Source organism: Parasteatoda tepidariorum, chromosome 2 (genome assembly GCF_043381705.1).
Source record: "Parasteatoda tepidariorum isolate YZ-2023 chromosome 2, CAS_Ptep_4.0, whole genome shotgun sequence".
NCBI classification, from domain to species: domain Eukaryota; kingdom Metazoa; phylum Arthropoda; class Arachnida; order Araneae; family Theridiidae; genus Parasteatoda; species Parasteatoda tepidariorum.
This window is the reverse complement of record NC_092205.1, coordinates 19,895,877-19,906,738: the sequence shown is the minus strand read 5'-3', so window position 1 is coordinate 19,906,738 and position 10,862 is coordinate 19,895,877. Positions and strand designations below refer to the sequence as shown.

General features: G+C 28.4%; 1 protein-coding gene across 1 annotated transcript; it reads left to right on the top strand.

Moving 5' to 3' along the window:
* Window positions 1-831: 831 nt before the first annotated feature.
* LOC107457553 (zinc finger protein 888) lies at window positions 832-7,654 on the top strand. Its single transcript, XM_016075729.3, has one exon. The coding sequence runs from the start codon at window positions 1,006-1,008 to the stop codon at window positions 2,383-2,385; it is 1,380 nt and encodes a 459-aa protein (XP_015931215.2). The 5' UTR covers window positions 832-1,005; the 3' UTR covers window positions 2,386-7,654.
* The last annotated feature ends 3,208 nt before the right edge of the window (window positions 7,655-10,862 follow it).

The window sequence follows — 10,862 nt, the reverse complement described above, 5'->3', positions numbered from 1 at the left end:
CAAACAAAAGTTAAATATTTTTAGTAAGCTAAGACTACAAGGATTTTAAATCACTAACTAACTCAATTTTGAAAGTTTCGTCGGAAATCATGTTTTTCCACTAGTCATGTTTTCCATTGCAATATGAGAGGCATAAATACCTTAACATAATATTTATGCCTCTCATGTTGCAATCTATGCAATACAAGTGAGGCATTGTTTTTTATATATCTTTTTTCCATTTTACACTAAATTCGATCAAATCAAAAGTAAGTTGATAAAAAAAAGTTTGTAGACTAATCAGATTTCAAAAATTTGGAAATTATGAGAGGTTATTACAACAACAAAAAATATAAGTGAAAAAAATAATTCTCCTGTGTTTTTTATTTTTACCCAGTATACATATATATATATCTAACGTCGTTGCAGTGTGGAAGGATTAAAACAGGTTTTAGGCAGGGAGGGATGGTACAAAATTTATTTATTAATTATTAGACAGAGAACGTTTATCAAAGGGGTCACGAAATGTTGTGCTCCTCAATATAAGTTACGGAAAGGATATAAGAAATATAAGGGATATCAGAAATTTAAAGAGAAAGAAGGAAAAAAACATAAAACAATCTAATTGTTTTACATTTTTAAAACGTAAGTTCTTAATTCGAAATACGATACATATTAGTAAACATTAATAAATATTAACACTGTTATGTTAACATTAATTGAACCTATTTTTAAAAAGGAAGAGTTTCAAGTTCGCGTAAACGACTGCAAGAAGGACTAAGTTATGCGTAAGAATTGCCTTTGAGCACCTTAATTTCTCCTGCCGGTGCACTTTCGTAGGATTATCATGTTAAAGAAGTAAAGGCTGCTGAGACAATTTTAATTCAGCTCAGCAAAGAACGCACGAAGCTTCCATGTCACAGCGGGCAAAGCCAAACAGCATTAAGCGTTCTAAAACGGGACCAGATTAAAAACAAACTTATTATTTTTTTCTATTGGTAACTTGGTAAGTCTTATACATGCAGTATGTTTGATAAAACTGATATTGATCAGAGTAATGTAAGTAAAAACTATGATTTTCATTCAGTAGAACAGTCTTTTTCATGCAATGTGTGTCAGAAAACATTCAGAAAGAGAGACAATTTAGATAAACATTCCCTTGTTCATGCTGTGGAGAAACCTGATTCTTGCTACGTATGTGATGAAACCTCAGAGAAATCTCACTTAAATGTACATTCTGTTGCTCATACTGCAGAGAAACCATATTCATGCAGTGTGTGTGATCAATCTTTCACTCAAAAATCTAATTTAATTAAACACGCTCTTGTTCTTACTGGAGAGAGACCCTATTTATGCTGTATATGTGATCAATCATTCACAAAGAAATCTGTTTTAAAAAGACACTACCGTATTCATACTGGAGAGAAACCTTATTCATGCAGCTTATGTAATAAAACTTTCTCATTGAAATCTTATTTAAATGCACATTCTGTTGTTCATACTGGAGAGAAACCTTATTCGTGCAGTGTGTGTGGTCAATCTTTCACACAGAAATCTGGTTTAAATCAACACTCTCTTGTTCATACTGGAGAGAAACCTTATTCATGCAACCTGTGTGATAAAACCTTCTTAGTGAAATCTGTCTTAAATAAGCACTATATTGTTCATACTGGTGAGAAACCTTATTCGTGTAGTGTGTGTGATAAATCTTTCACTCAGAAATCTAGTTTAAATAAACATGCTCTTGTTCATACTGGAGAGAAACCTTATTCATGCAGCTTATGTGATAAAACTTTCCTATTGAAATATCAATTAAATGTACACTCTGTTGTTCATACTGGAGAGAAACCTTATTCATGCAGCTTATGTGATAAAACTTTCTCATTTAAATATTCTTTAAATATGCACTCTGTTGTTCATACTGGAGAAAAACCTTATTCATGCAGTGTGTGTGGTCAATCTTTTACCCAGAAATCTAGTTTAAATAAACACGCTCATGTTCGTACTGGAAAGAAACCAAAATCTTATTCATGCAGTGTGTGTGGTCAATCTTTCACCCGGAAATCTAGTTTAAATATACACTCTGTTGTTCATACTGGAGAGAAACCTTATTCGTGCAGTGTGTGTGATCAATCTTTTACACAGAAATTTAGTTTAAATAGACATGCTCATGTTCATACTGGAGAGAAACCTTATTCATGCAGCCTGTGTGATCAGTCTTTTGCAGAGAAATCTAATTTAAATAAGCACTTTCTTGTTCATACTGGAGAAAAGCCATATACATGCAGTGTGTGTAATAAAGGTTTTGCTTGTAAATCAAATTTAAATCAACACTCTCTTGTTCATACTAGAAAAAAACCCACATTCTTGCACTCTACGCAATCAATCTTTTTCACAGATATTTAATTTAAATTGATACTTACTTGTTCATATGGGAGATAAACCTTATTATTGCAATTAAGAGGTCTCTAGTTGGGATCTATCTCTCAAAAAGTAAAATTATCATTTAGAGGTCCAAATTTTCAACTGCTTTCTTGACTAAGCTATTGGGACCATATTTTCCGAAGTGTGGTTACCTCCCATATGTTGTAGATCAGGTATGCAATTTACGTCTAAAAAACGGTAGGTTCAAGTCAGAAAAATTACATTTTAGTGTTTGATTTTGTTGCTTAAAATGTAGTAATGCTAGGTTTAATTGCTTAAAAGGATCGCTTCTTTAAACTATTTCGATTGAATTCCAGTGCATGAAGATACGATCACTAGATCAAAAGGTTTTCTGTGTGTTAGGATTTCTTTTGTGTGTACTGTACTTACCAAATTTAAGAGGATGTCGTACCACCGGAGAACCTTTTCGTTGCAAATTCTCTTTCACCTTCGTAATTAATCTAAAATATAAAGTATAGAAAAAGTGAGTTCAGACGATCCTAGAGTAAGCAAAGAAGTTTCAAATACTGAAAAGAAATTTTTAAAATATCAGACTGAAAATAAAGTGTGGGAAGTTAACTCAGAATTACACAATGTTGTTGTTGTGTCCAATCCTTCAGGATCTAGCGACAGCTAGATCAAATCCAAGAGACCGTGGACCCTAGCAAAATCAAGCACCAGAAGTGGGCTATCACGGATATCCGCAAGAGCGAGCCCCAAGCAGTCGAGGATATGATCGGGGGAGGCTGGCATCAGATGGCACTTGGTGCACGTTGGAAAGACATTGCGGCCGCATTCAAAGGTCATGCATTTGAGGTGCCCACTGATAAATCTTGAGGCGGCCATTTGAGCCTGTCTGTCAGCCTCAAGATCCAATGCACATCCTGGTCTTTTCCTACAGAACCAGGGATACAAATGTAGTAGTTCTCATCCAATAATTTGTTTGCATTTACATATTTTTCAATTTTTTTTTTTACAATTAACATTTTATGGCTCTTACTCTAGGTTTACCTGAACTCCCTTTTTCTTTCTTTTAAATAATGTTGATTAAAGAGAATTTGCGACAAAAATTTTCTCCCAACGTATAACGTTCTCTTACTAAGTTAGAAGCTTTTAAATTTGTTATTAGGTTTAAAGTTTCTTTAAATTTATTCACTGCAACAAGCATGTGTTGTTCTGGTCTGTAATATTTGTTAAGTTGATGAGATGTAGGTATGCTGAATTTGAGTAGCTAATTTATTATTATTTTCAAAATTTACATAATGTAGCTAATGCTGTTAGTTTGAGTGACGAAAATATTTAAATTAACCAAAAACTTTTTTGTTACAAAATTATATTTAATTTATTACTTTTGACACAAAATTATTCTTAAAATAACTGCAGATGAATTATGTGAATCTGTTTCAAACCATTGGCCAAATACGAGAACTCAGCACATCTATGTATTATTTATGGTACATTTTAGATGTTGAAAAAATATTTCTAATTTTGGATTAAAGTTTTGGTTACTCTTGTTACATTTCAAAGAACAATTAAATGGACACTTTTTTATCATAGTATTATAAATTTATCTTTTTTTTAATATATCAATTGATAAAGGGATACTTAATAATATTATAAAAAATAATACTTAAACAAAGCAATCAAAATTTCTTTATAAATTAGTATTTGGAAATAGCAGGGCTCTGTCTAGGTTTTTCTGAAAGGTACCTATTTTGTGAAAATTTAGACATAATTTGTGAAAAATTAAAAATTATGTTAAAAAATCAACACAAAAACATGGTGAAAATATAGATTTATCGTTTCTTAAGGGATACAGAAATAAAATTTTAAGAAAAAGTATTTTGTGAAACTACCGTTTTTCCTAAAGTTGAATTTGTGAAACTACCGTTTTTCCTAAAATTGAATTTGTGAAGGTACCGCTAAACGGTAGTAAATTCGGCCTGGACAGATCGCTGAATAGGCATTCAAATTCACGAATTTTTGTTATAAATAAAATGTTATTTTTTAGAGAATTTGCTGAAAATTGCAGAGAAATATGAAAAGTTCTTCTAGTTTAGTTTTCAAAGTACTTTTAACTAAAAATTCATGTAGAATATGTAGGTTTAATTTGAAGAAAAATATTCATCCTTTATGTGTTTCTTTTCATGGAATTGTACTGAAGCATGTTAATTCAAAAATTTTAGCCAACTTAAAAAAAAAGAAACTTTAAAAAGGTGTGATTTTTTTTCTTTCAAACTTTTATTTATTTTTAATAGAATGCTCAAACAGGAGCTATTAATCGCTTTCCAAAATTTTTTATGGCGTTTTTATTCTTATTACTATGTGCAACTTTTCTGCACAAAAGCAAAATTCATTTTTTTCTCAACCCCACTCTAATGAAAACATAGGTTTAGGGCTACTGTAGATGTTTTAAGTTTCTAAGTGGTACTAAATTAGTATGGATGCTAGCAGGAATTTCACCATTAAACTTTTTTGAAAACATTCAGTTCTTATTTAATTTTTATAGAATAAATTTTCTCATGAAAATTAACTACTTTTACTTATAGGAATCAGAAATTTCAAGAGAATTATAATCTCTGATGTTATTAAACTTAAAACTCTATTATGTTAAAATAAATAAATAAAAAAGTTGTTTAAACCTTATTTTTTATTAAACCATTAGTGCTAAAATTTGATATTTTACATGCAACCCATGTAATTTTTGTTCTTTTTTAAAATTCTATTATTTTCAAGTTTTCTGTAATTATTATTTATATAACATAAATATAATACTATACTGTTTCTCTAAGATACCTAGTAGGGATGTAAAGAATATTCGGCCACTATTCGGTATTCGGCCCTTTTGCCGAATATTCGGCCTAGCCGAATACTGAAGTTATTCGGCCGAATAATGAAGTACATGCTATTATTAATTATTTAGATTTGTGAAAGCATTATTGTTGGCATCGAGATATTTAAAATATTACAAAAAATACATCAAGTTGTTAAATTTTTTTTAAAATATACAAAGTTTAAAAAAGCAAATTTGTTAATATATATTTCATTTTTAATTTAAAATTTGAAAATTATTTAATTACAAAATTAAAATTTCAAAAAGTTCTTAATTTTCTGAGTTTTAATAATTTTTCTGACAAAAAAAATAGAATACATTTAACAGTAGTAAGTAATGACTTCTTATCTTAAATAAAATAGCATATAAATTACAAGTATAACTATAACTAAAATATGCTATTATTAATTATTTAGATTTATAAAAGCCATATTGCCTTGTTATTGGCATCAAGATATTTAAATTATTACAGAAAATAAATCAAGTTGTTAAAAATTTTTTTAATGTACAAAAATTAAAAAAGCAATTTTGTTTATATTTATTTCATTTTTAATTTAAAATTTGAAAATCACTTTAATTACAATCAAAAGAGAAATTTTTAAAAATTAAGTATTCGGCCTAAAATTTGGCCGAATATTCGGTATTCGGCCCCATCACTACTCGTTACATCACTAATACCTAGGTATTGTGACCGCCACTAAGTCTGTGGCAGTCTGGTGCTATGGAAACAAGAAGAGGGCATTTTAGGGAGGGTAGCTTCAATGAAGAGGTCTCCTTTTCTCTCGCCGAAACCAGTCCTAAAGAGGGACCCCGCACCCCTACTTAAAATAATCATACCTCGTTACCATAGTCACCGCCCCAGCTCCAGACGATTGTCTGGCAGAGTACCTATCTTAGACGAGCAGTATTGCCTTCAATACATTAATTTTTTTTTAATTCAATGGATTAAAAAAGCAAAACAAGATAAAATTCAATTAGTAAACTAACATAAAACTCAATTAATGCTAATATAATAATTTTTATGCAGCTAAATAATGTTATTAATTATATAATTCTGCACTATAGCATTTTTATAAAGCAATCCAGCGAGAAATAACGAGTGATAGTACTTGCAAAAATATCTATACAAATGTGAGCAAAATGTTCAAAAAATGCTTAATATAAGTACAGCATCATCAAATCCAATTTCTAAGTACTTTATGCTTTCTAATTAATTATGCTTAGAATTTTTTATATTATCAGCAGGGCTTAATCCAGGTCGATTTTGGTACCGTTTTTCGGTGCCTTCACAAAATTAAAAAAAAAAAAACGGTACCTTCACAAAATTTAAAAAAAAAAATCGGTACCTTCACAAAATAAAAAATCAGTATTTCAACAAACTTCGAAAAAAAAAAAACGCATCTTCACGAAAATAAAAAAAAAATTTGAAGGAATTAAAGTGCTGAATAGTTTTCCGAGCGGTTATTATAATTTTATCTATGTATTCTGTATTTCTATTATTTTTTCCACCATTAATTCAAAAGTAAAAGTTAGCACAATATCAAAATAATAATTTCTTAATCATAATAAGTTCAATAAATTTTATTAGTAAGTAAGTTAAAAAAATTTTTTAAACTTTATGTAAATCTAATTTTTAACCATATTAATCTGTATAGTAAATTCCATAATTTCTATGCTGGCTGGCTGTATAATTTACATTGAATTAATAAATGGAATTAATCTACAAGCTGTCTTGTAAGCAATTCCTTGCGCAATATGTGACTGTTTTTTATAGTATTGTACTTTTTGTATACATATGTATTTTTTCTTATTTTTTTTCTTAGCAATACTAAATTTTCACAAAAAAAAATTTTTTTTCACGAAAATAATTTTTTTCTTCACAAAAATAGGTACTAGAATTGAAAACCTGGATTAAGTCCTGATTATCAGTGTAAACGAATATGTGTTGTATTATGTTTTTATTCATTTTTGTAATATTTTAAAAGTGTATTCTTTAAGTTAAGAAACAATTTCAGAACTCATTTACATTGTATTTTATTTTATTTAATTCTGCATTATATTAATAAGCAAGTTGCAGACCTCATAGTTGCCTAAAGAAGAAACTAGGATAGGAGACTACTTTTTAAAAAGGCAAAGAACAAATTGTAAAAAGTATAATTCACTCTACTTAAGTATAATAGTAGCAAGTTTTATCACATAAAAGTAATAAAATACACTATTTTTTTTTAATTTAAAACTTAATTCTGAAAACAGTTGCTACTTTTCTTACAGTAGAATTGTATTAATTGTGCACTGAGTTATACAAAAAAAAATTTGAGATCAAAATTTAGGACAATTTAATGGTACTGTTGCATACTCAATATCAATTAGTTAATATTCCTTCATACCAATGTTTATATAAACTTATTTTGCAATGGAGTTCATGACTTCCTTTATCAAATGCTTTTAAGTGGGCTTTCAATAGTTTCTGAATGAAAACACAATAAATGTGCATCCTGGCATTTATGTTTAAAACTAATTTTCTGGGTGAACTATTAATTGAAATAAAAAAAGTATTTGATTAAAATTCCAAATCTTTTGATTGTTCAAACAGATTATATTAAAAACATGCATTAGTATTCTAGAAAAGAGGATAGTCTGAACTCAAACAAAACAAAAATATATGGAGAAAAAATCTAAAATTAAAAGGCGAATGACAACAAAATATTTCTTATTAGAAAAATCAGAAATTTCAGGACAACTACATACTCTGATATTATTAATCTTAAAGCTTTACTATGTTATTATGAATGGGAAAAAAATAGTTTGTACTTTATTTGTTAGTAAACCATTATTACTAAAACTTATTATTGCTATTTTGCACGTAACTCATATGTCATTTTTGTTCCTTTTTTTCATTCCTTTTTTTAAAATTTTTTTTTTATTGTTATTATTATAAAATATATACGATATATTGCCTTAAAAATGTTTATTCATTTATTGGATTTTTTTAAAAAAATTTATATTTCATGAAAATTAATGCTAATATTAATTGTTATCACTAAAATAAGTTTTATTGTATATAGCTAACAAGGGAAACTAGGGAAGTGTGACTATAGAAAAATCGATATTTTATTACTTGAATGTAGACTATTGGTTATTATAATTGTCTCATAATCCAATTAATTTATAATTAATTGGATAATTAATTAATTTGCTAATTAATAAATTAATTAACATTCGTTTCGGCCCATAGAAGGTCCTGTGAGAGATAAAAAATAATTCAAAATATAGAAAAATCGGTATTTTATTACTTCAATGCAGACTATTAGTTATTGTAATTGTCTCATAATCCAATTAATTTATAATTAATTGGATAATTAATTAATTTGCTAATTAATAAATTAATTAACATTCGTTTCGGCCCATAGAAGGTCCCGTGAGAGATAAAAAATAATTCAAAATATAGAAAAATCGGTGTTTTATTATTTCAATGCAGACTATTAGTTATTGTAATTGTCTCATAATCCAATTAATTTGGAATTAATTTGCTAATAAATAAACTAATCAAAAATTAATTAATTATTAATTAATTGTTGGTTAATTGTTGATTAATTATTCATTGATTATTAATTAATTATTAATTAATTAATTGATTTGCAATTACATACTCCAATTAATTTGGAAAATTTTTTGGAAAAAAAAATTTAAAAAATTTGATGTCAATTTTTTTTTTTAAATTAACCTAACAGGTTTTTCTGAAAAACTACAGATATATAAAATTTTCGAAATCAATTTTGACAATAAATATGCATTATATAGTACGTGAAAGTACCACAAAATTAATTGGAGTATGAGACAATTACAATAACTAATAGTCTGCATTGAAGTAATAAAATACCGATTTTTCTATATATTGAATTATTTTTTATCTCTCACAGGACCTTCTATGGGCCGAAACGAATGTTGCCCCCTAAAATTATTCCTCATAAGGCATACATCCCACTAGTTTATTTCAAAATTGGCGAGTCACACTTCCCTAGTTTTCCTTGTAAGTAATGATATTAATTTAATAATACTGAAGTACAGCATTTTTATATTATAGACAAGCGTGGGGGGCGTGAATCCCTCATTGACATATATTTCTAAAATAAAATTTTTATTTGTGTGTTGAGTGGATTTGTAATGTAATATAAAAGCATATATTTAAAGTATTCAGTGCTTTATTTTTTTAAATAATAAACTTTTTGGACTATATTTCTCAATAGCGGATACCCTCTATCGGATTCCCCTGAATAACTTTTGATCTCATGATCGGATCTTAGCGTTTTAGGACTCGTCCGTAATTGTTTGAGGGAGAGAACTAAAATATGCTAATAAATTAATGAGACGGATTTTAGGTCAAGAAATCAAACACAAAACGTAGTTTGCCTTGAATAAACACGCCTTCTTTTCGGAACAGATTCGGATTTCGAACCCAAGACATAGGAGGTATCCACAATTTTAAAAATATTGTCACAATCGTTTTTTTAGGAGAGTTGCTCGAAGTTTGGATCCCTTAATAATTTTACTTTCTACGTATTTCGCTATATCTCAAGAACGTTTTACCGAATTGGAAAATTTTTACCAATAAATATAAAATACATTTATCCGAAGATCATTCTCTACAAAAAGTAACTTTTACAGGGTTCCCACGGTCCTTGAGAGTCCTTGAAAGTCCTTGAATTTTTTTTGGCTAAATTTAGGTCCTTNCAAGAACGTTTTACCGAATTGGAAAATTTTTACCAATAAATATAAAATACATTTATCCAAAGATCATTCTCTACAAAAAGTAACTTTTAGTAAATATTATTTTAATTTTTAACGAAAAATTGGAATTGTAAGGTATGCATTTTTTGCATGTATAATTTTACATTGCAGAAAATTTGTGCGAAATCGGTCGAATAGTTCCTGAGAAATTGAATTTTAAATATACGACTTTTTAAAAACTCGTTTTTTCAGGACCTATTCAACCGGTTTTACTCAAATTTTGTATTTTGCCATAATTATATAAAAACTTGTGTATCCTACAATTCAAATTCTCTTTTGACTATTATTAAATAAAATAATAATTATTTTACTAAAACTTTAATTTTTGCACGGAATTATCTTCGGATAAAAGAATTTTATAATTGTGTGCAAATATTTTTTAATTCGGTTTATTAGTTCTCGAGATATGGTGAAATACGCTTAAATTAAAATTAAAGTCCGAACTTTGGATTGTCCTCCTGGCCATCAGATTAGATTCAAATTGTTAGCTTAGAAGAAGATTATTTTCCGGATGGCGGCTACCCCTTATATTTTGGGGGTCAAGAATTCGAATTCGTTGTATAAAATGTAAGTTTATTCGGAGAAAGTACTTTTTTGAATCTTATTTCGTACCTTTCTATCGCCATCGGACCGGTCAATGTTCGATAATTTTACCACTGAAGGAAAGGGGGCGTGGATTGCTTATATTTTAGATGCTTTTGGTATAATAGTCTTAATTTAAACATGCCTTCAAAACCAAATACAGTTACTTGCGTTGGCTTTAGGTGACGGGTCTTAGTTATTAAGTTAATCTCGGCTAACCTCTCATCCATAAAAAGTCTCACAAACCTGAGAGAAA

What these genes read in the sequence shown, in the direction of transcription:
- LOC107457553 (XM_016075729.3), top strand. Translation starts at nt 1,006, where the DNA reads ATGTTTGATAAAACTGATATTGATCAGAGTAATGTAAGTAAAAACTAT.